This window comes from Brachyistius frenatus, unplaced genomic scaffold (genome assembly GCF_029030835.1).
Source record: "Brachyistius frenatus isolate BFR_SWC_R1_liver_20210118 unplaced genomic scaffold, ASM2903083v1 Contig_183, whole genome shotgun sequence".
Taxonomy (NCBI): domain Eukaryota; kingdom Metazoa; phylum Chordata; class Actinopteri; family Embiotocidae; genus Brachyistius; species Brachyistius frenatus.
Window position 1 is genome coordinate 16,580 of NW_027210782.1, and position 25,285 is coordinate 41,864.

Here is a 25,285-nt window from a genome sequence, read left to right on the forward strand (position 1 = left end):
TGCTACTAATGGAAGCGAGTTAAGAGGCCGACTCCAGTCATCATTATAGTCTTTTATTCTTCCAAGGCACAGCAGATGTGTTGGCAGGGCTAGAAGCTATCAGAATACATTCAGGGTGTGAATGAACACACCAAGTACACACAGATCTACACTCTGTCGCTCTCAGTGAGGGGTCAGTGACTGCTACATGCTCAGTAGGCCCAAATAAAAATAAAACCGCAGTGAACATTCTGTGCTGCTATTCAGAGCTCCGTCCAGAACCACCGTGGCGACGGCTCGCTAATACTGTTTAAGTGAAGGGACTTCACACATACACATACAAGTTCTCCATTAAACAGTTAAATCTACCCAGCTATTGTTAAAAAAAAAGAAATAAAACCTTACTGTTTAGGGAATGAAAATATGCATTCACTGATCTGTTGCATGTGATGTCGAGTTTCTGAACTTTAATCTTTTAATCCCAAACAGAAGCACTCGTTTTAAAACAGTATTTAGATTTAAACCTAAAAAACATCGAGACTGGTAGGCTGGCATTAGTGCCGGATATCACATGAAAATGTTGTTTTTGTTCTCAAACCACCAGGGTCACTGAGAAAACGTTTTAAAATAATGCCGTAGAGTGTTCAGAGTGGGACTGCTGAGCATACACATGGAGACGAGTCGGTCTAAAATCATTGGCTTTGATGACTTTTTGAAAAGTCCCAAACAGTTCAACTGTTACAGAGAGTGCAGACAGAAAGTTCAACAGGTTGATAAAAAAAAATTAAAGCAGAGCAAAACAATCACTTTTGTTCTTGCTAAAAAAAAAATAACAGACCTCAAAAAGTAGTCCAGGATCTCAACAGAAAACGCTCTGTATTGTTTGTAATAACCTGGATTATGAACTTTATGAAGCTTACAGTAATGTAAAACAAATCCTTTGGCATTGTTCACTGTGAAATTTAAATAAAAATAAAACATAGAACTCAAAAACACACATTAAAAACATGTCAACTTAACTTTTACCTTCCTGTCACTCATACTGTTGCTGTCAAGTGAAAACCTCTCAGCTATTAAGAATCAACCTTCCTGCAATCGACAAAAAACAGCTGTGTGATTGACGACCGTACAATTTCTCTAATAACACAATTTCTTTTAAAACTATCATATACTATATTTGTATACATCACACTTTAAATCCAAAAGACCTTTTAGTTCTTCAAGTATAAACATCTCCAGATCAGACAGCTGTGATGATGAATCACCTGTGAATTCATAGATCTTTAGCTAATAACACCGTTATTACTAAAAGTAAACTTGGAGAGGAGAGCCCACCAGCTCGCACAAGACTCCACACTTTAGTGTTAAACTCAGTGAATAAAGCTCATAGCGGAGTACTGTCTATAACACAAATAATTGTTGTATATACAATAGACAATAAGAAACTCTCACTGAAAAAACTGAATGCAAAGTAAACATCCTCTAGGTGATGAGAATCTTAATGTCATAATTCACCTTTAGAAAATACAAAAAAATGTTCATGCAAAAAATATATAGCTACCTGGGATTTGGATAAAGTCTTGTAACACAACATACCAAAAATATATATTTAAAACTGTCTCCGGTAAGCCTGCGTGATTCCACAGTTACATATAAAGGGAACTGGAGAGAAAAGCTGACTCGATCCAATAAATAAAACCTGCATGGTACCACATCTAATGGTTCCTGGAGCACACACCCAAACTACAGTGGAGAATGGCTCAAAACCCTGCAGTTTCCTCTTGGATGCTGACTCATGTTGAGTACGCACATTGCTACTTTTACTCATGGTTTGTGCTATCGATGCCAAGTTAAGAGTACAGTGTAACTAGTTTCATAGATCAGGTGTGTTTATTGGTACCAGGGGGTCTTGCGCACCCAGCGCAGGGTGCATCCTGCGTCTGTGCGGATCTTGATGGAGGCTGCTTCTGCTTCTCTGACCGTCTCCTTCACCGACTGCATCAGATTCTGGGCGTTGTGGACCAACATGTCTGTGGCCTGGTCGGGGAAACATTCAGAAGTGAAGCAGTTATGGGCGAAATAACAACAGGCATGAAACAAAATGAAGGAAACGTTTTCAGATCCTTCAAAACAATGTACGAAAGTATCAAAAGTAAAAGTAAATGTCCCTTATAGCTGATATATTGTAATGCATGACCTTATTATATTGCTAATACTGATGCATCTGTGTGTAAGTGGCAGTTTACTGTTGTAGCTGGCTGCTATGGAGAAACTTTTAAGTACTTTATATGCTTTTATAAATCTGTGGGGTAGTTATTTGATTACTAAAGTATGTAGGAAATAAAACAAAAAAAACCTTATTCTATATGTATTAATTTTTACCTTTACTCAAAGGTTTTTGTGTGGAATTGTAAATTAGTTGACTTCTTCTAAACCATCTGCTAAGTTTAGAAGGCAAATGTCTCCATTTTGGTTGAATTACAAACACCTGACATCTGAAACCTGAGTTGAGTACCTCAGAGGTATTTACAGTACTTGTGTAAGTGTACTTCGTTAATTCCCACCACTGTGGAAGTTCTCAGAGATGCACTGATCCAAGACTCAATTCAGTGAATTGGCCATGATATGACCGATCATAAAAACAGGGGAAAAAGACAGCTCTGGTCTTGAAGTGGTACTCTGCAACAGCAGATTGAAGTATCTGTACAAATATAGAGAAAAGTTGATTGTGCATCCCTCCAAGTTATGTGCAGTTTTGTGAGTTTACCTGCTCAGACTCCTCTTCACTGATGTTTGTTCGTCCCAGCATGGTGGCTTTGACAGTCGAGAGGATCTTCAGCTGAGTGCTGATGGTTGGGATTCGTTCACAGACCTTTGGGAAGGAGGGACATATGTAAATTGTTTCCTCTTCAAGCTAAAGAGGGTTTTTTTCAGTTTGTGTCTGTGTTGAGATGTCCTTACCTGCAGCAGGTTAGTTCTGATGCGTCTGTCAGTGCACTGCTTGGCTACTTCTTTAGCCAGTCTCGTCACCTCATCTGAGGCCTTGGCGATGTCCTTAGCGCACTGAATCAGTGCCCGCTTGTTCCCACTTCCACCGCGCACCAGCCGAGACATTTCTGCCATGAGCAGAGCCATCCGCTTGGCTGCTGCTATGATGTCATTGCCCTGTGAGGAATGGGGAGGAGGTGGAGGAGGAAGCGGTGAGAGGTTTGATCAGAGAAAAATGACTTTAGAGAAGAGATCAGAATGGGAACATTTTGTATGAGGCATGTGTCCGCACATTTCCCAATAACCAAATGTAGGACAATGAAAGCAGATTTATCGAACACTTAACAAATGCTAGTGCTTTGTATGAATGGAATTAAAGTACAAAAGCAAAACAGGCATTCAATTTAAGCGTGGATAGCAGAAGGCTGCATGCAGTGTCAGTGCAAGTCACATATTCTTCAACCCTCAGGGCAGAAAATTTGAAATCTAATCGATTTATTTATAATTTGAGGTTCTCACCGTCTCCCTCACATCAGTCAACCTGAGGTTAGTACCGATGAGGTGATGTTCACAGTGTTGGAGTGATTAGTGCACACCCTGAGACTAAGAAGCAGAAGCAGGTGACCATACTTGGTAAGCAGGCGGTCTAACGTCAAAGCTACACCACCCAGAAGTCTTTGGAAAACTGTCATCCTTGGCTTCACAGGTTGGCCAGAACAACCAATGACTGACAACAGTGGCAACAGCGAGGCAGCGCACCTGGCTCCTCCTTTGAACCACTTTACCTAACCATGAACATAAGGGAGGAACTTGTGAAGCCAGTACCAGTTTATCCATGTGGTGCAACAAACAAACTTGCCATTCCCAGTCCTCGACTTTTAGTGCAACCTCAGCATGGCATCAGTGGAACTGTGTGTCAACCATGTCTGAGTGTAATGCAACAAGAGTAAGACAGCAGCAGCAGCCGGTTGGAGGCTTCCACGGTAGTTTCAGATGCAGAGCTCATTGTTGGCAGAGTCACTGTCAGCTAGTGCTCCAGAGGGTGCATCTTGTCCTGCAGGGCTTTCCTTGAGTGGTGCATTTATGTTGGCATGCTTGGATGTGAGTGCGTGCGTGTGTGGGGTCAAACAGTACTTTATGATACTCAAAGCTGCTGAGACTTCTACAACTACTGTCTGACCAGCGTCTGGTTGTGTGTGCGCTCATGTGCATGTATGTGCGCAGACCTTGCTGGACCACTTGCGCGCCTCCTGGTGGAGAGACTGGGCAGCTGCCAGAATGGGTTGATTGACAGGCTGGTTGGAGGGCATCATCAGCAGTTCTGGCTCATAGTCATCCTCACCATCAGTAAACTCATCTTCATCATCTACCTCCCTCTCCTCCACTGCCTCCTCATCCTCAGGCTGGGCCAGGCAGGGAGGGAGGGGGGGTTGGAGTGGTGGTGGTTGGAGGACCAATTGAGATGGGAAGGAAGGGGAAGGAGCAAAAGGGGAGGGAGGAAGAGGGAAAATAAGGAGAAATGTGCAGAAGAAGGGGGAGGAGAAAGCCAGGGATGGCGAGAGGGAAGGAAGCATGGGAAAAGGAGGCATTTAGTACAGTATGAGAGGCATTTGGATGGAAGAACAGAGGACAGGAGGTTTACAGGAGGGAGGAGGAGCGTATGCAAGCACGGTGAAGGAGCAGGGACAGGGGAGGTGAAACTACACTCACAGGTGCAGATGGCTTTGAGGCAGAAAAAAAGAGGAAAGAGGAGCTGGTTTGGGATGGCAGCAGGAGGATGATGCGCCTTACTCTGAGGCAACAATCAAACAACTATGACCAAAACCAGTGGTTGGAGTCACTTCAGTGTATATAGGGGACTAGCAGTGTGCAGGGACACCGAGTTTGACCCAAGAGATATTTGGTGCCTTGGTTCCAAAGACACCTAAAACATAAAACAGCTGTGGAAAAACTGTTCGCAGCGCCATCAAGAGGAAAATGGTTATGAGCTCCACAGAGAGGTCATCACTCCTGGATAATCATGGGTTATTCATACACAATTTATACTGTTCCTACGGACAGTTCTTCAACACAAAAACAGTTGGATGCACACATACAGACACTGACAGGAGGAGGGAACACAATGTCTACTGCAAATACCGTGAGCTTGTTCTGTACCTCAACTATTTTGTGTCTCCGCAGATGACTGTTTTTGGTCTTACATGTACTTTGTGCATGTAACAACCTTACATGCGACACCCTGAACACATGACAGTTTCCATATACCCTCTGAAAGTGGAATCGAGCCTCTGATCTCCACATTTCAGGATTGAAGTGATTTCAGAAAATTCCGATTTTCACAGAATTCAAAAAGGCAGATTGAACAGACAGAGAGAAAAAGTATCCTGTTATTATCACTGTTTGTGTACATGTGTATCGTACTATATGTTCCTGTGTGTGTTTGTGTGAACTGACCTTGCTGGACCACTTGCGTGCCTCATCGTGCAGCTGCCTGGCTGCCACCATCATGGGCTCGCTGAGCACCTCTCCAGCCTTCTGCTCTGGGAACTCCTCATCCTTTTCCTCTGGAGGAGGCGGCCGAGGCGGAGGCACCTCGCCCTCTGGCAAGGGCGGCTTGGGTGGTGCCTGCTCATCACTAACCTGGAAAATACACACATAGACACACGTCGCCTGTGAATTTGTAGTTCAGGAACAAAGGAAGTGTGAGGAGAAGATGATTCAGTCACAATATTATATATTGCCTGGTTTACTTCACGTGTGGCTGCTTAAATTAAAATGTTTTCAATCTGAAGTTGACCGATACAAAAGCTGACAACATCTTATTCCCACCATTAAAAAAGTAAAAGTAGAATTAAAACCCCTGTGAATTTGGTTTAAAATCAAGTTTTTAATCTGTAACAGGGACACTTAGATATTTAGGACCGAATAATTAATCAAGTTAATTTTTGGAAGATGAAAACATTGTTGTTTTTTTGTTATTATTTCAGGGTGACTCAAAAACTCAGCTGACAAGTCACAAAAGTGACATTTAGTGAAATGGTCATTCAAAGGTTTGCCATGAATAACAGAGAATATGTGTGTGTGAACATGTTTACATGGAGCTGATCCAGGTCAGGAGGTGGAGGCGGGAAGTCCGGCTCCTGAGGTTGGAAAGCTCCTCTGACTTTTCCGACCGCAGCCAGGATCCTCAGACATGAGTCCAAGTAAGCTTTCTGCAGAGCTGTGGAAGAGAGGGGAGAATTATAGACATCAAGATGTGACGAGGTAAATTAACTTGTGTAATTCTTTGTCGTACAGTCTCTCATTTGTCCTGTACCTTTATCTTGTATGTTCCCAGCCACAGCTTTGGCATCCATCACCATGGGTGAGATCGTGTGTGAGAGGATGTCCGAGGCATGTTTCACCGTGTCTCTGAACCGCGGATCTTCTGAGTTCTCAACTTCCCTCTTGGCCACCAACAGGACACGATTAGCTCGTCTTGCTATGCTTGTTGCCCCGGCAACAAGCATTTGGGGCTGAACATTTGCCATGGCAACTCGGCACTTGTCGATGTCCTTCTTTATAGCCTCCTCAGAAGCATCTAACAGAGATTTGGTGTCGATGGCCTCGTCCACCAGACCTAGGGGCGCAAACACAAAAATACACACTTAATACACATCGAGTCATAACTTATGTCGTTATTGCAGACTGCTGTACCAAAGCAACTATTATGACCCGTCTCTATTTTAAGTAACACAAGAATTGTTGAGAAAATCCTCACCGGTGAGTCTCTCTACGTTGTCAATCCACTGGTTCTTCATGGTGTCAAAGTGCTCATATGCTGCTTTGTTTCCAGGATTCTTCAACAAGATCTGAGCGGCTGAGGTCACCTGGACATCAACCAAGATGCCACACTCAGATTATTGTGTGACAGCCACATGCTTCATCCACATTTGTAATCATTCACATCAGGAAAACCAAAGCAAACCTGTGGCGTGAGCTCCCTGGCATGTTTCACAGCAGCATGAATCCCTTCTACTGTGCTCTTATTGCCTGTTCCCACGGCAGCAGCTTTCTCTGCGGTCGCCCCCAGCCGACCTGCGTGGGTCTCAAAGTTCCCTGCGCGCTCTTCGAAAACCTTCGGCAAACATTATAGATGTCATCATCCTGCTGCATTGTACAACCAAAACAACAGTAAACAGCTAAGTGGGAGGAATTACTGGGACCATGGTTTTGTACATTTCTGACCTCCTCTCTGTTGGGGGCATCGGGAGGAGCAGTTGCAGCCACAGCCAGCAGTTTGATAGGGGTGGTGGTGTCACTGAAAACATCCGATACCTCCTGGGTCATCACCTCCTGCATGTGCTGCCTCAGAGCCTGGTGGAAGCAAGAGTGTGGTATCAGTCCACCAGGTGGAGCTCTGCACCTTTACTTTCAATAATAACAACCCTGCATGCATTGTAGATTAAACAGTATTTTATAGCTGTCTTATTTAATCAAATTAAATTTTCCAGACACCTTGTGCAACCTTTTATTGACAATATTAAGCCAGACATATATGGTATATTTGCAATTTTTTTTATTTAAATTTATATACGTTTGTAATGAAAGTGCAGGTTAAATGAACTTGGGCATTCATTCATTAATAAATCAATGTGTGTGTTTGTGAGAAGCTGAGATACCTTGAGGGTGTCCTGCAGTTGTGCAGCAGTCGCTCGTGCATGAGGAGCCTCAGCCTCACCCCTGCCAGCCATGTCGGCCAAATTCGTCATGAGGGCCTCTGTTCGTTCGCAGCGTCCAATCATATCCTGTCGATACGGGCCTAACAGGCCTCCTGCCAGCCTCCTGCCTTCCCCAACCATTCCTCTGATTGCTGCCTGACCTGTGGAGTGACAGAGGGCAGAAATCACTCTCACACAACATCTGGATACTGAATATCTTCTTAGTGTTAAATAAAAATTTTAAAAAACACAGACACAACAATCATAGGTCCTTATTTGGGCATGGAAGTCTAAATTACATCGCAGTGTTTTTGTATTTGTTGGTAACATGAGCAACAAGTTTTAGGACTGGCAAGCGTGAGAAATGACTGTACATATACCTTGTAAATTAGAGAAGAGGATGTTGAATTTTGTGGTACATGCTGACATCAGAGTTTCTAGGAAGTCATTATGTTATCAATATCTGTAGTGTTTAGTTGCATCTTCTAAGAAAGCCTACAGTGGGACGGTACCTGTTATCCACTGTAGTCTCTCACACTCTGCTTCCATAGGGAAGCATGGGAGAAAATAGGAAACAATCAAATGACAAAACAGGAAGATAACAAAGCATGAAAACAATACAACACTCCCCGACTGACTAGGTCGTGTTAGTCACACACTGATTCATCATGCATGAGGTACATCACTAGGGGCATTTAAGGAAATGGCATGCATATTTCTGTACTACATTTAGATATGTTTCCTGCCTGAGACACTTTGCAGTCACCTCACAGACCACAAACACCTCACATCCTCCATGATTCATAACTAAGTACCAGGTGCTGACTACTTTCACACGCCGTCCATCAGCCACACACGCTGCCAAAAAGGCACGGAAGGTCAGAGTGCTTATTTTTGAGCCACACCACTTGATCATCCCTCCCTGGAGTCGTCATCCAACCCCGCTTACCTACTCCTCTGTCGTCCACTCCAGGGTTGTTCACCCAACGGAGGGCCTGCTCCATCTTGCCTTCCAAGGTGACGGCAGGCTTGGCTGGTCTCATGTTGGCCACGGCCCGGTTGGTTTTGGACTGCAGGGTCAGCAGTGCCCCCCCAATCTGCTTTGCCAATGCACGGGCCTCCGGGCTGTCACCTTTACCCCTGAGACAGTAAAGAAGGAAAAGAGAGGCATGACATGAGAGATCAAATTTTTTTTAAAAAGAGCCAATAAAAATACAGACTTCAAACCCATCAAATCTTTAAAGTCTCAATACAAACCCAGTAGACGCCATTTTGAAAGGGAAATACCACTGATGTCACTATTTCATGTGTCATATAAATATAGATATAAATATAAATATAAAATGTTGGCATTTCTGGTTTCTACTGGAAGTATTTGTATCTATTTTACAGACAAAAGGTAGAAATTCTTGCTCAGGACAATAATTCAGGGTTCTTGAAGCATATTTTCAGCAACGTGCGTGAAATGTGAATTACGTGTAATAATTTTAAAGATTACAGACTTTATAAATGTATTTCTTTTGCGGCCCCAGTCAGTTCTCACAAGGTCACACAGGGGTGATATATCTACCGAGCCACATATTGTAAAAGTTCTATCTGTTCCAGATTAGAAAATGCTTGATAATCCTCTCAAATCCTCCTGTGTACTACTGTAGCCACATTTTCTCCTTATACAGCTCAGATCCGTAGCTCATGTATGAGTCTGGACAACAGTTGAGTCATTTGGTTTACTTCTACAAATTTATATCTATCTGTTTTCTCTTCATGGTCAATAAAAGTGCAAAAAATATATTCCTTACAGCTGTCATTATCTGGATGAGAGTACAATTTAGTAGTAAAAACTTCTGTATCAGAAATGTTTACAATTTTAAAGTCTGTTGTTAAATCAAGTGGTATTTCCCTTAAAATTGTACTATGTTTTGTCCCTCAAACTGTTATCGAGCCTCCACAAATATACACCATATTCAAACAGTTAGAAGCCTTATTGTAGGACTGATACCCAAGGTTGACAGGCAACAACATCTTTTCCAGGCAGGTAAAATATGCCAGCTATTGGTGGCATGAGGCTGCAGTCTCAGCCTGGAAAAAGAGGATCTAAGAATTACGTAACGCATTCACAGTACATCCTCGATCATGCACGTAACCAGAGGAGGGAAAGCATACTGTCTGCGTAGCTCCATGAGCCGGGCGGTGAGTCCTGCAATCTCACTTATGGAGCGCAGGATGTCATCCCTCTCTTTGGGATCTTCACACAGATCTGCGATGCGTTTGGCCTCTGCTAGTAGCGCTCGGATGTTCTCCTCTCCCTCAGGACCGCCATTAGGATCAGCCAGCCATGCCTAAAAATGCACAGATACGATTATTAGATTCACAGCTGATGAAATAAGCAATACACTCCGGTAGAAAAACACCACGAGGAAGCTTCAAAGATGAGAGGAGTCAATTAATACTGAAAAATTAACCCTGAGTAACTGGACAACCACTAAGTTGACACTTTAGTTTGTTATAAACTGCAGCTTTGAAAAAAACATACACGCATATATTGTATTTTTGTGTTGAAAAAAAGAATGAAATGGAATAAATTCCACTGTTGTTTTGCTTTTATATTTAGATATTTAGAATATGGTGAGGGTGCTGTAGTATTAAAGTAATGAAAACTATCAAAGAGTTTCTTGCTTGTATTTCATAGGACTGAATTTATACTGTTTTTATAAAGTGAGCAGCAGCAGACCGCAGAGGATTAAAGCATTAAGTTTCAACTCTTATCCACATTAGCTTGACTTGGGAGCTGAAAACAATTTAAAACCACTTGCTTGGAGAAGATTTACAGCAAAAGAGACACAAATAGGATGACTATAGCACAGGGAGGGTGCACTATTCACTGGATTACTGTTGTTCTATCTGACCTGCGCAGCGTCCAGCCTCCTGGCAATGGCCTGCTTGGCATTGATTAAAGCCTCCAGTCTGCGTGCAGCACTGTCCACTTTGCCAAATAACAAGTCTAAGCCCTGTGAGCACTGGCCGGCACGCTGCACACACCCCGGGGTCGGGCCCTGGCCTCTGTCAGACAAATGATAAACACTTTCAGCAGACGCGTGACAACAAAATACGTTTCTGTAAAGGCAACTTGTTATTTTGCACAAAAACGCTACCTGGCTCGTAAATCTGCGATCTGGTCAGTCATTTGTCCCAGAGCCTTGGTGGTTGCCAGTATGTCTTTCCTCTCCTTCCCGGCACAAAGCTCTCCCACCTTACCAGCTTCGTCCAGTATCACACGCAGCGCCACCTCACCGGGGTCTCCTATGAACAACAACATACCAACGCATGGAGTAACATAAAGTGGGGATGTTTTAGCTGGAAAGTCAACAAACAAGAAAAAAAAAAAAAAACAACAGTTACCTGGCTGTCCATGAGGGTCTTTGAGCCAGCTTTTAGCGTGTGCCATCTTTGACTCAATCAAAGCCAGAGATCTCTTCAAAGCCTCCATATCCTGAGGGAAAGAGAAAAGACAGTTGTTGAGCACTTTACGATATGGCAAACAGTAAATAAAGAGTTGTCAGTAATGACTTTGGTGGTTTATAATAACTGTTTTGCCAACAAGATGCTAAAATAACCTGTATCTTTACTGAAAAAATTTTAGATTTTGCATTTGTTGGGGACTATTTTCAGCTGTGGATTAATATACATTTGGTGGTTAAGTCAGTATTTATGGCTTTTGGACAGTGTACAAGACTAACTGAAAACAAACTACAGGTCGTGTGTAAATGGTAATGAGGGGTCATGTCACTAATAGTGTGACAACAGTGTTATCAGTATTTAGGCTTTGACTCGGTATGATACTTTGTTATTTTGGTCTTCTAATGGAATTTATTTAAAATGAGAAAAAATACTAACTATGACCGAGGTATTAGAGCTGTATTTATTTAGTTAATCATTTTACCAGCGATATACAAACATTTATAGCTGTAAACTAAAGTTTACAATGTGTGTTTAATGGCCACTAATAAATGAACTGCAATCTCTTTCATCTTTAAGCAGTATTATCTACTAATTTTACCATGAGTAGAGCCATTTGAAACAACACAGGTCTTCATGTTGTACTGTAAAATGGGGTTTTCAGAAAAACGCGGCACTAACCCAGTAATTAACAGATACAATGTAAAAATAATTACTGATCATAAAGGGTGCAATGAGACATTTAATGGAGTTTAAACATCGCACATCTAAAATGTCACAACCTCTTTCACTGCTTCATATCAGGAGAAAAAAAGAAAGAAGATTTTTCTGGCTCAGAGAAGAATGAACTGCTTAAGTGGAACCGTTCAATACAGCACATCCATTATGGATGTGTCTGGAAACCAAGCAGCTTATTTCTATAATTCATAACCCGAGAGGAGCACAGTCATCGTGTGCCAGAGGTTTCCCCTCACACACTGACAGTAAGTGCTTATCACAGCTCGTACACAGAGTATGCAGTATTTCCACAGAAAACACATACGCGCACACACACACAGATCATTGTCTGAGGAAGCTTTGTGCAGAAACATGCAGGTTTGAGCAGAGCTTAACTTTCCCATAAATGACATCATTACACAGTTTTTCCCCCAAAAATGTCTCTCTGAAAGAGAATATTCTGCCCCAAACAGCATCTTGTTGTGAAACTGACAGCTTTATCTCACAGTAAACATGAGCAACACAAGAGAGAGAATACCATAACTGAAGATGGACTGAATCATTTTAAATGAATATAAGTAATAAGGCTGAAAATAAACTGTCATCTGTTTCAAGCCATTTGACTCAAATGGACATCTCGAGACAAACGGATGCACATATAACAATATAGTGAAGAAGTATGCGCACTGTACATCATCACATCAGCTAACAGTCAGTAAAACAGATGACACACTTATTGTTCAATACCAGCATGACAGAAATACATACGTACATGTAAGCATGAGGACATAATGTATTTCCTTCTGTCTGTCTCTGTCTCTCTCTGTCTCGCGCGCACGCACCGCACGCACACACACACACACACACACACGCACACACACGCACACACACACACGCACACTTGCATGCTGGAAACTGCAGAGGGGGAGAGAGACGGGCTTACCTTCTACAGGGAGGAAAAGAATGGAGGAGGAAGTTAAAGAAAGAAAAGAAAAAGAAAAACCAGGAGTTATACTATCGAGCAAAAAGAAAAGTGGAGACAGAAAGTAAAGGGTGATTTTCTTTTTAAGAGGTGCAGCTCAGTGGGACATGTTGACAGAGTGTGTGGCTATGTGTGTGTGAACAGGCACTCCAAATCAAAAGTGATTATCTGATTTATGCATGTGGGGCTTTTTTTTAAAAGTTGTTTATTTGTGAGGGTTCAGGGTTTAAAATGAAGAAAATCAGAGTCTTTGTGCGCAGCACAGCTCGTACCTTATTGGCCCAGGCGTCTTCATCCCACGTGGTGAGCTGTAAGACTCTAATGATCTCACTGATTTCAGCGCTCATCTTTTCAAAAGTAAACCTTCGGTTTCTCTCTGCCTCCTCAACGCCGGCACCTCGGCTGCTCTTGGTTGCGACAAAAATCTTAATAGCTAAGGACAAAAATATGAGTATTAATGTTTACAGTCACATTTTTAACAAGCAGAAAGATAACCTATTATTAAAAATTGGATTTATTTGAAAAACCCTAGTTAGACATTCTCTCACCACAATTTTTTTTTTTACTTAAAGTAGTTTAAAGCTGTCTTTGTGTCCCTTTGGTGGAAGCTGAAACAACTTTATTAAAAACTGAATCATTGGTACACATTTGGAGTCGTGTTTCTGGCCACTCGGTGAATGCAAGGATAACATTTCATGTCCTTTTAGCTCCATTTTTGGCCTCCCCCAACTCTTTCTTTTGAAATATCCAGATGTTTAGCTGCTCAATGCTCTACTTTGTTCACCAATGAATTGCTTATTTTGTCTGAACACTGTTTGATGCTTTGATATATGAGCTTTTTCACTGAAACAGCTGCCTATTAGGGATTTATGCAACGCACAAGAGCAACGTGAGTAAACTAAAAGAGTTAGTTTGTGACCTTCAAACCATTATTGCCTCGATGAGTTGCCAAAAGGTTTGTAAACTTTCTAGAATAAAGTATTGACACAAACGTTTCTGACACTGCAGCCACAGTAAACATGCATGTTTGAATGAACAGCTTGTAAACGCTTAAAGTGTTTCGCTTAAACAGTGTTTCTCTTCTTTGCTGGTGGAGTGCAGAGTATGAGAAATGCTAGTACTGCTAGGAGTTGATGATGTATGTGTGTAGTCAGTCTAACATCCACAGTACCTAATGACTGGAATTATCAGCGTTGCTATAACAACTATTGGATGTTCAGTGGCCTGCACTATCATTTGCCCCCCCCCCCCCCACACACACACACACACACACACACACACACACCTGAGATAAGGACAGGCAGCAGCTCTTTGATAGTGTTCATAGAGTTGACAAGCATCTGTCTGTGTTCCTGGTGCGTCAGCTCCTGCTGCCTCTCCTCAATCATCTTTGACATTTTGGTCATCCCTGAGGGAAACAGAGAAAAACGGGGAGAATTTATCATCCTGTGAGAGTTAGAGGTTACAAAAATCACAGGTTAAATGTAGAAACTGTTTGTGACTTTAATATTGGCACAGTTGTAACTGCAACACATTTAAACATCATGGGTGATTGAGCTTGCCCAATGACAGCATCAGTTGAGTGTTAGGCAACCTTGGCATCAGATTTCCACCAGCTCATTATGACACAGTGCACTGACCTGTTGCCTCAGATGTTAAATAGCCTGTTTATGGCGCTCCTGCCAGTGAAAAGGCCGAAGATGCTGTAATTATTAATCCCAGTATTTTAGAGTCAGAGGAGCAGTCAGTAGTTAATTCAGTTTCTAATCATAACAGATGGATCTTTAACCTAAAAAAACTGTCAAAAACAAAAGGTTTCTACTTTCTGAAGCTCTGCCACCAAATCCAAATAGTGTGATGCGCTATTTTCTATATTATAAAGACAATATCTGTCTTATCTGTGCAGTTTACAGACTCTATAAGGACTTTGTATACTTTGAAAAATTTGTGTAAAACATTCCGCTCATTTCAGATTGCTTAGTTTTTTCTGACTCAAAAAAGTACTTGTTTTTCAGATGAAGTAATTGTTGATTGTCTCACTGGTGAACCGACTAGCTGCTCTGTTGAAACGCTGCTGTTGCAGCCTGCTGTGTGTTGTAGATGCATTTTAAGGCTATTACGGTTCACATGAAATGGGAGCAGTAAAATATTACCTTTTAATTTCCTATCTGGGGGTTGTTTAAACCATCTGTCCCTCACTTCACATATTTGAAAACTGTTTGCACTATCAACTATTGAATAAAGGCACAAATGACCAAAACATAACCTTTACATATATGTTTTGATTGAAATGAATACATTTAAATGTTCCAATAAATTGTCACGGGTGTCTCTTTTTACGAGAATTCTGAGTTATTTTTAATCAAACTGTGAGAAACGTCTTCTTAAAGTGTCATTTCAAGAAGCAGGTGGAGTCATCTTCACAGAGGAGTGGCTATGAAACAGTGCTTTTTTCTTCTTCTTTTTTTTAAAAAGCTCCTGCTGACCTGGTCCGAGGTTCTTGGTATATGTGATGAGGTCCTCCATGGTCTCCACCACCTCAGCAACTGCCAGATACTCTAGGATACCTTTACACACTCGGATTATCTTACGCACCTACAACACAACAGACACAATCATAAGCAGATAAGATCACGTATAGAAGCATAAAACGCAAAATAGTGATTCGAGGTTAACTTCATTATGAAAACAATGAAATTCATTCTGTGCAGGAGCTTTTTTTAGACAGAGATGAAGTGACTGTTGTTTGTGTGGTGTGCGGTGTGTGTGTGCGTGTGTGTGTGTGCGTGTGTGTGTGTGTGTGTGTCTGTTTACAGTCTTGTGATGTACATCTTGTGACTGTGAGATGTTGCTCTCTAAAAAAATGAGGCTAGTGATGAGACATGGTGAGCACAATCACGTGCCCAATGTGATTCCACTTATGGAGCTGCCATTGAACATTCACACTGGTGTATACACAAACACACACACACAGACACACATACACACATACAAACAGACACACACAGAGAGACACAGTTATGACAGAGGGAAGTCATTTGAGATCAGTGATTAGATCTGCCTGCATTCGAGACTCCATTACAGCTCTAAGCTGAGTTCCTCCTTCCTCTGCACAGCTATATAAAGATGTATTTCCCTGAAAGATACCACTCCACTAAAGTAAGACTGATTATAAGAACACACACGGATGTAAGGAGGTAACCACACACACCTCTGCCTCATCGAAGGTGAGGAGCAGGTCGGACGTTCCAGACAGAATCCCTCTGGATCCATCGATCAGGTAATCTCGTGCAGGAACAGAGTATGGATCTGCCTTCAGCATCTGAGCCGCCTGGACGAGCTTAGAGGACGAGTTCTCCACCCTGAAAACACACAGCTGGCTTAGGACATCATACCCAACACAGTGACCAATCACAACAATCAATCACCTGGTAAATTACATATCAAACCTGACACCCATCAAGGGACACAAACAGACACACAGCAGAGGAGTGAGGCTTATAATGTGTCAGGCTAAGCTGCTTTGCTGCCCACAGGCAGAAGTGCATCGTGCTCTTTGGGCCATATTTAAAGAGCACTTGAAAGTTTGTCTCCTTCATCTAAGGAGCTAAATTTGAGAATTTCTCATAATAAAATTGGGGATTTAGATTTTAGAGTTGCTACGATTGGTACAAATTATGTAACCTTCAATCCTTCAAGATCTGCAATTTTAGATAAACAAAATGATATGCATTGATTTTGAAACTTGAATTGTATCTTTCTTGGCGATCAGTGATTAGCTTAGCCTGTAGAAGGCGATGGATTTTCAGGGCATTCACATAAAGCCAAGTTCCTCCTCTTTCTGACCCCTATTGGTCAGGGTATCAATGGCTGCTGGTTCATCTATATTTAGGCAGGTTCACATTCCCACATGCCCCCTCCTAAGCCCTGTGAGTGAGATTTATGGTGTAGTGTCCCATGTATGTGTGAGCGAGCAGCGAGAGGGTGGCATGTGGATCTGCTTGAGGTCTGGAACCTTTACATTAAACTGAAATACTAATTCAAAATTGAAAAACAAGCAATGAAAGAAACGGAAATGAGGGAAACAAATGATAAGGCTGTAAACACTCAGTAAAAGCATTGCATCCAAAGCAACACATACAGGCAAGCGGACACAGCCTGATGTCTGTGTCCCAGAACTGCTGAGTAGCAGCTCTCAGCCAGGACCCAGAGTTCATGTCAGCTCTTTGGATGCAAGCTGGAAAACAACAAACAGCCTCTCAGCAGTATGGATGCTGGAGCCGGACGGTCACCCGGGCTCGGCCTCAGAAGTGGCTCTTTGTTGCAGCTGGGAACGCAGCCACGTTTCCGAACATTAAACCGCACGGAATCCTCTGTCTGCTGAGATAAAGTGGATCGCTTCCATAATTTTGCCCCAATATGTTTGTTGTGAGTGCCTGAGAGAGTCAGAGGGAAGAACACAAAGAGACAGCAGCAGTGCTCGCTCTTCCAAAACATGCCCACTGCTTCAGAGACAGACTTACTTAATGAACGCAGGAGGCATGTCTCTCTTCATCACCTGGTCCTCCGTGGTTTGAACGGTCTCCTTCCCCACCTGTAACACACACAGACAGACCATTTATTTCATTATCATTAGCTGCAGGGAGACTGGGAATTGTGCTCACGCAAGCACTATTAATACTCAGAGGGGTGAATCGGTGTGTATCAATTCACACCTATGTCAACCATGCATGCATGTCATATCTTTGCTTCGAGGGGGAAGTAGCTCCGGCTCTGGTTTATTCCCGGGGGCAGGATGGGGGAGGGACGTTTGTGTTGCTCAAATTTGAATCTTGAGATGAAACATTCACGAACTGAAGGTCTGTAACACCGACTTCATCGATTCATCAGTACGGCAACACCATCGCAGGACTAATAATGTTCCACATTAACTCAAGACACAGATGATATTCAGGACCTGGTCAAGGTAAATGTGCTTTTTTACTGAACAAAATGGACCCTGGCAGTCTGAAATGCGAATATTGATTTTTATATCAGAGCTGCTTGACTTTCCCCTCCATCTGTGCCCCACTGTTATCTCATCTGAATGTGATTCAAACTAAAAAGTGATGATTTAATGCCTTCAAACTTAATTAAAAACACTGAGCACATCGTATTGTTCAAAGTGTTTATGTGCTGCTGTGCATTTTATTGCATTAAGCAATTTTCTCTTTTAATATTGTCTTCAGTGCAAAGACACATGTCTACAATGAGTAAAATTAAACCTTTTGGAAAAAGGTAAATTTTGTCAAAACAAAATATGGAAATTCTAATTTTGATGTTGTTTGACAACACAATTAAAAATATAGATGACTCAATTTTGTATATAACATTTTAATTTGACTTGACATTGTCCGCTTTAACTTATCATCGAGCAAATGTTTTTTTTTTTTTATATTGAAGTGGAATATTTTACAAACCCCAGGACTCTCCCCTTATAAAGCAGCAGACATATTTGCACTGTTAAAAACTGAGGATAAGAAGTTTTACAAAGATTGTTGTAGCATTTCATTTCTCTTGAAGACTAAAACCTGCATAAATGGCACACAATTAGACATAAAGATGCACAAATCATGAATGCCAAATCACGCACACGCATTCACACCCAAACATACAGGTAGACAACACAGCAGGGCAACATTTCTCCCTTGTTCAGATGTTCACGATGCAGCCATGTGGCTCTGAAACACTGGCTCTGACTTGCAAAAAACAAATCCTATAACACACACAAGCTTTCCCCCTCAAACACACACACACACACACACACACACACACACACACACACACACACACACACACACACACACACACACACACACACACACACACACACACACACACACACTCACTTGAGATGCAATTACAGCCAGATGACGACATCAGTCTGTTGCTGCTGCATCAGTGAAATATGTCTATTAGAGTTTCTGGCTCCAGAGACTCAGAAGCAGACAGCACACAGAAAGTATGAGATCCAACCGTTCTTCTTCTAACGTGATTCCATTTTATCTTATGGGCGCTTTTACATTTATAAACATGCATGTGTGCTGTCGAGGTTTTCCTAAACCCTAGTTTCAGTTAGGGTTCAGCTACTCTATTTTGTGTTAGCATTACATAAATAATCGGTCATCATCAGTGGTTAGACTTTATGAACCACAGAAACAAGGAATCTGATTTCATCAGGGTTTTCATGTTTGTGTTACTGACGTACAAAACAGACAATAACTTTGATGGAACAAGCAAAGATCAATGTTTCAAGCATGAACTTGAACTAAAACACCAGGGAACCTTTAATCAGGGATTTTATATCTGACTGCAACAAGACACGCTCTACTGACAAAACACCAAACATGAAAACATAGAGACAAAAGCTTTCACATTCTAATAACGTATTTTCAGCCCCCAAAAGTATCAGCAATTCTGTCAGTAAGTCTCAAGGAGATTCATACAGTTATTTTATGAAATCTTAGATAGACTGGTTTCGCACAACAATAAATACTTTTTTTTTTCTCCTAGAAAAACAAAACAAAAAACAAGTTGCCATTTGACAAAGCTTGAAAAAAAGGTTCTAAATGTCAACTAAAAGTATCTGGACTATCCAAGTTCTGATTGTCAACCTTCATCGTTAACGTGATCAACGACACCTGTGGTCACACTGCTCGGGGCACCTGGTTGAACTTAAAGGTAATTAACTTCGTACAACCATTGGATGTATAAAATAGGCAAAGACAAATGGATGTGAGCTCAGAGAAAAGGTCAATTATTGTTTGTTCGCACAAAGACGACTCTTTTTGTCAGCTCAGCAAAAATCTTCCATCCTCCACCAAAAGGCTCGGACATGAAACCGCAGCGCGGAGCGGGGGAGCCTTAGGAAGACCAGCAGCAGACTGGATCACATAATGGTGTGTAACATCAAGCAAAAACGATCAACGAGATTTATCAGACACAACTCGGTTCACAGTCTATTTGAAATATTACCAAAAAGTGTGAGCACAAAGGGAGATTGATAAAGCATGAACTATTCATATAAGCTCAGATGGCCTCAAGAGTTTAAAAAGCATGCACAGAAAGTCAGCATGTGAATGTGTGTGTTTTTTTTTTTTTTTAGATGAGTACAAACTCAGCCTACAGAGATGTGTGTTGAAAGGAAGAACTCTAACCAGACAGCACTAAGGGTTCAGTAGAGCATGTAGGTGGGAACGACAAAGTCTGGAGCTGTTTTTCAAATAACTGTCTACGGGTATTTTCGATGCAAGCTTGAAGATATCGGGCCAAAACATTTTTGAGTGACAGAAGTGGATCTTTAAGCAGGATAATGATTCAAAGCACACCAGCTGGCTGTTGAAAGAATATTTTGTTCGAGAAAAATCTGAGTCTTAAAACATTCCTCGCAGAGCACGGACCTAAATCCCACACAGCACCTGTGGGATACCACCAAGAAAAAAAAAGTCAGTTCATCAATGAATTAAAGGTTTTGGTGGCTGAAACATGGAAGAAACTTTCACTACAGAAACTGTTTGGTTCCCATCGTAGATGCGCGTTGTCCAGCAGTTCAGCTAATTACTAAACACTGATCTTTAGTGACGCCATGACTGAATGTCAGCATACTTTTTGTCTTCATTTTCAGGGGGACACTGTGTACTTTAGCAACCTGCCATAGTCATTTCCCATTCAATAAACCTGTATAATACATAGTCCATATATTACACTGCTATTCTTCTGTCACTATGAGATGTTCAAAATAATATGAAAAAGAAAACAATTAAAATGGCTGAAGCCTTTTGTTTTTTCTTGCTGAATATCCGTGTTAAAAAATGCAGGAAGATTCCCAACTCAAAAATGTGAGGACTGCAGCTCTGCAAGTAGAGAGCAGCCTGAAGTCACCCTCCAGCCAACGAGTCCCATAAGGTGACTGATCAAAGAGCTGTGGGAGCTCTTCAGTTTCCTGTAAGCAGCAACACTTGCCATTGATTATTCAATACATTATTAATGTGCAGTTAAGTGGTTTGCTGGACACTTGCGGTGAGATTTGCGTGCGGTTGTACATCCTGAAACGTGTAACTGATCCAGCAGAAAACCACCAGCTGCCAATCACAGCTCGTCTCACCTGAGACTCGCGGGCATCAGTTCTGATGAAGGTACAGCTTTCATACTCAAATGTTTTATGAATGTATTGTTTTGGATTTTGATGTTATAATGAATCTACAAACAAATATTTTATTACAGAACATTGTGGTGGCCAGTAATTCTAAAATAACGACCACATAATCACAACGTCTGATGTTGGAAGTTATCTGGGAACTTTTTTGTTTGTTGTGTTTCATTTCTTGTCACCTCTATACACTCTTTTTAGCACTCTTTTGGTTTCCACTAATCCCCGAAGAAAATATCACGCTCTTTATTGCAAAATGCTTCAATTTGTTTACCAGATCATTGATAACTTTGTCTGCCGTTTGGTGCTGGGCACGTAGTTTTTAGTGCGTGAGAATGTTTTCACTAAAAACAGCTGCCTGCTGCTGCAGCTGGTGAAACCTGCAAGACTGAACAGAAACATTAATGTTGTGGCCTTAAAACCAAAACAAAGAGCTGAAAGGTGCTAAAACAGTCTGAAGCTAGGAGGAACAGCAGACTGGACCCTCTTTATATTAAACATGGTCATTTCATCTGCACATACACAAAATACAGTTGTTTACTGCAGCTTTGGAGGGATAAATATTTTAAAAAAAAAAGAAAAAAAAAAGAAAAAAAAGAATTATTATTATTATTATTATTATTATTATTTTGCTATAACACATAGGCCAGGAGTAGATTTAAGGCAGACTTAGAAGCAGAGGGAATGTGCGGACACACAGCCAGAAACTAAGACTCAAACTTGGGCCTGCCAAAGAATAAGAAGATATGGGTCCTATTAGCAGGCTGAGGACAGTTTGTGTGTGTGTGTGTGTGTGTGTGTGTGTGTGTGTGTGTGTGTGTGTGTGTGTGTGTGTGTGTGTGTGTGTGTGTGTGTGTGTGTGTGTGTGTGTGTGTGTGTGTGTGTGTACAAGGGGGTGGAGGTGGGAGGGTGGACCATGAAGCTTGGCAGGATCTGGTCTGAAGAAGCCAGAGACACTTTCCCTCCCAGCCGGCGACCATCTGAAAGTGTCTTTTTCTCTTCCTCTTTTCCTCTTCTTGACTCATTCTGCATCGCGCTGTTCGACAGTTTTAGTCGAGTCTCACTCCTCGCATGCCTCCTCTCCCTTCTTTCTGCTCTGTTTGTCAGTGTGTAGTTACTTCACTCAACGGTAAATCTATTTATTCCTTCCTCCCCCTCCCCCAGACATACTCAGGATCTATGTTGACTCCTTCAGGAGCACACACACTTCACGAACACCAATGAGGCAGCTCTGTCATCTGCAGAACTTCAGCAAGCTCACACTTTCAACCAAAAACACCACCAGCATCTTTCAGATCTTTAGTCGAATCTGCATCAACCCACGCACAACCTCCGACATATTGAGACTGACACCGTCTTGTGTGTCTAAGTGACCTAGATTTTAAGTAACCCCCCACAGTCAGCACACCCTGGACGGGGTTAACTGTGTAATTGTATCAGTGTGCGTTGGGGCACTTGCGGTGACGGTGGCATCTTGCTGTATACTGTGTTATATCTTAGCTCAAACTGCACAACTGTAGAAATGAATCAGCTTTCTAAAATAAAGCATATGTGCTCAGAAGAGGGTCTGTTAGCACCTTAGGTGTCCTTTACATCCAAGTAAGTTTATCTACCCAGCAACCAACTACTGACTCATTATACAAGCTCTGTTCTCAAGCACCTTTTTGTCACCCACTTCTTAACTCTTGCCCCTCAATCAGCGAAACCATCATCTCTTACTATACCGCCATCCTAACAACATTTCCTCTGTCCGACACCCTCCTGTGCCTCTCTGTGCTCAGCCCTGATCCGACTGTGGCCTCTCATCTCCATCATCTGGGACTTAGCAACAAGCCTGAGGCTGCTATTAGCCTCCTTCTGCTCAGTGTCTGGGTGGATCAACTGAATGGATCAACAAGGACGAAAGAGAGATGGAGAAGTGGGCCCGGTAGCAACGGGAAATCAAGGACTGAATCTAGCTGGATAGTATCGCATAATAGGGGATTTTTCCATTAATACATGGACAGAGTTTGAGTTCAAACTGAGCAGCCCTTTTCATTATCAGTTAATGAGATATTTATCAAAATGATCTTGCGTGTCATTGCACAGGGAAGCAGCAGCACAGTGTAAGACCTTTTCAAAAACAACGACTAGAAAAACAAAAGATGCCCTATTGACTTTTAAGTTAGTTTGCAATAGTACTTAACACAACAAGTACTATAACACTTACTTTTCCACTTAAGGAGGGAAAACTATCCAGTCACTATTTCCATGTTTTGTCTCCAAAGCTACATGAGGTTTCTCAATACTTTCAGACAACTGAAAGCTGGGTTTGTGTGTTTGGGTAAATTACCCTCTTTAATATTCATCAGTAATAATTTTGCGGTGTATTATTTCAGATAGCAACAAAAAAACCCGACTATAATGACTTCTACATATTTAAAAGTCAAGGTGGACACTGACTGTGCAAAATATGAAACTTCCCAATATGTATGTATAACGCAAATATACTTGTCATATGTCAAAACCTCATCCTTACTGATGCTGATTAATATAAAAAAAAAATGCATTGAACAAGCACTTTCAGATGTAGCCTGTAATTTAGTACTTTGCAGAGAGGAATTCATGGTCTCTGAATCCCACTATCATATTGAAATAAAAACTCAAAACTTAACTAAGAAAGCAGTCCTGGGGAAAATAAGCATCTTGTTTTTAGCAGAAGAACCATGAACAGAAGAGCCCCATGTGCTTCAACAATATATTACAAAATACAGTAAGTTGACAACAACAAAAAACTGACCAGCAAAAACAAAGAACAAACCTCCACATTTTGACACCGATTATTTGGAAACCGTCTTTTTCCGTCAGACTTAAACAAGGAAGTGTTTCCATCTGTCTGCTGCTGAGTTCTCCTGAGTGAGTGAAGGCAGTGGCCCCTGCACCATTAAAAATGACCCTGGATCAGCATTAATGATGTGACCCATATTGATTTTTCCATGTGCTGCATACAGAAGAGACATAAATGTTTGTCTGACTGAAGCTTTGCTTTCTCTATCAAAATGACCAATTAGACTCAAGAGGGCCGACTAGAAACGAGAGAATAAGTGAAAAGGGAAAAAAAAGAGGTGAAAGAAGTTGGTAAAAGAGCACAAGGAGAGAGGAGAAGTTAAACAGAGAAGAGGTGGGAGGCTGATAAATGAACAGAGTGGATCTATTCTCTGTGGAGGTTGTTGAAATGAATGGATGACTTTCTCAAATAAACTGCAAAGTCTGCAATAATGCGAAGCAGCTTGATGAAAGTCCGCCTCTTCCAATGGCACAAGTGGCATTTACTGATACCACAGGGAGTGTGTGGGTGAGAGAGAAAACACACAACCTTTTAATTCAAATCAACACTCGTTTCTTCAGCCCCACAACTTCATTGAGCTCAGGTGCCATCCGATTATCAATCTGGGCAAAGTTTGACGTGTTGTGTATGGCCGTGTTGTGTGCACACTGAGACGCACACAAACTACTGCAGGAGCTGTTAAACACGCATGAGCATCAGCTGGGTGTGTGGCAGGCAGTTTTATATCCTTTTAATGGCGAGTAAAGATCAAGCCGGGATTTCCATACAATTTATCTGGCAGCCACATAGAGATGAAATTAACAGCTCCGTGCAGGACAGTTTGATGACCTGCTGTTCTATTGATTTATGACACTCATTAAATAAACGTTCAAGACTACTGCCTCACCAGTCATTGCACCAGTCAGTCCCCAGAAATGTCGGTTTCTGCGGGATTGGGAAGTTTGGATGATAAATGTCAATGGATGCAGACACTTTGTTATTGAGCTTACAATGAATTGACGCCCTGGATCAAAACTAGGGACTCACCCGTACAAGGTTGCTGACTGCCGCCTGCACCGCGGCCACCGGCACCGTCAGATCCGGGATGGCTTTACCGTCCACCTCCCCCTCCTCGTGCATGATGACGAGGTGGGAGATCTGCTGGGCCACCGGCTCCAGGATACTCTCGATGGTCTTGGTGTGAAACACCGGCATCGTGAACGACTTTTACCGCAGCCCTGACAGAAGAAAGGCGGCTGGTCGCTCCAGCACTGATGATCTCCCCTCTCTCCTCTCCTTCCCTCTCCTCCTCCTCACCGAGACCAACTGGAAGACAAATATCGAGCTGTCAGTCCAGCCCCTGAGAAGAAACCCTCTCCTCCCGGTGTGCACCGTCTCCCCCGTTCAGCACCTCGGTAAAGGCTGGACGGTCGGTGTCTTCCAGTGGGAGCGACCCAAATCGTGACAGA

At 42.1% G+C, this 25,285-nt stretch overlaps 1 protein-coding gene across 5 annotated transcripts; it reads right to left on the reverse strand.

The window, feature by feature from the left end:
- Window positions 1-37: 37 nt before the first annotated feature.
- LOC138632361 (vinculin-like) lies at window positions 38-25,285 on the reverse strand. Of its 5 annotated transcripts, none has more exons than XM_069717872.1 (23): window positions 24,864-25,285; window positions 17,346-17,416; window positions 16,034-16,184; window positions 15,309-15,417; window positions 14,108-14,230; window positions 13,095-13,255; window positions 11,067-11,157; window positions 10,820-10,967; window positions 10,574-10,727; window positions 9,831-10,006; window positions 8,617-8,807; window positions 8,180-8,206; window positions 7,629-7,828; window positions 7,195-7,323; window positions 6,935-7,084; window positions 6,728-6,836; window positions 6,284-6,586; window positions 6,063-6,187; window positions 5,422-5,607; window positions 4,194-4,370; window positions 2,941-3,144; window positions 2,747-2,851; window positions 38-2,016 (listed from the first exon to the last, which is right to left on the reverse strand). In XM_069717872.1, the coding sequence occupies exons 1-23, from the start codon at window positions 25,029-25,031 to the stop codon at window positions 1,870-1,872; spliced, it is 3,405 nt and encodes a 1,134-aa protein (XP_069573973.1). In that variant the 5' UTR covers window positions 25,032-25,285; the 3' UTR covers window positions 38-1,869. The 5 variants fall into 5 exon arrangements, with proteins under 5 accessions (XP_069573973.1, XP_069573972.1, XP_069573975.1 ...); XM_069717871.1 differs by having other exon boundaries at window positions 8,180-8,209; XM_069717874.1 differs by lacking the exon at window positions 8,180-8,206.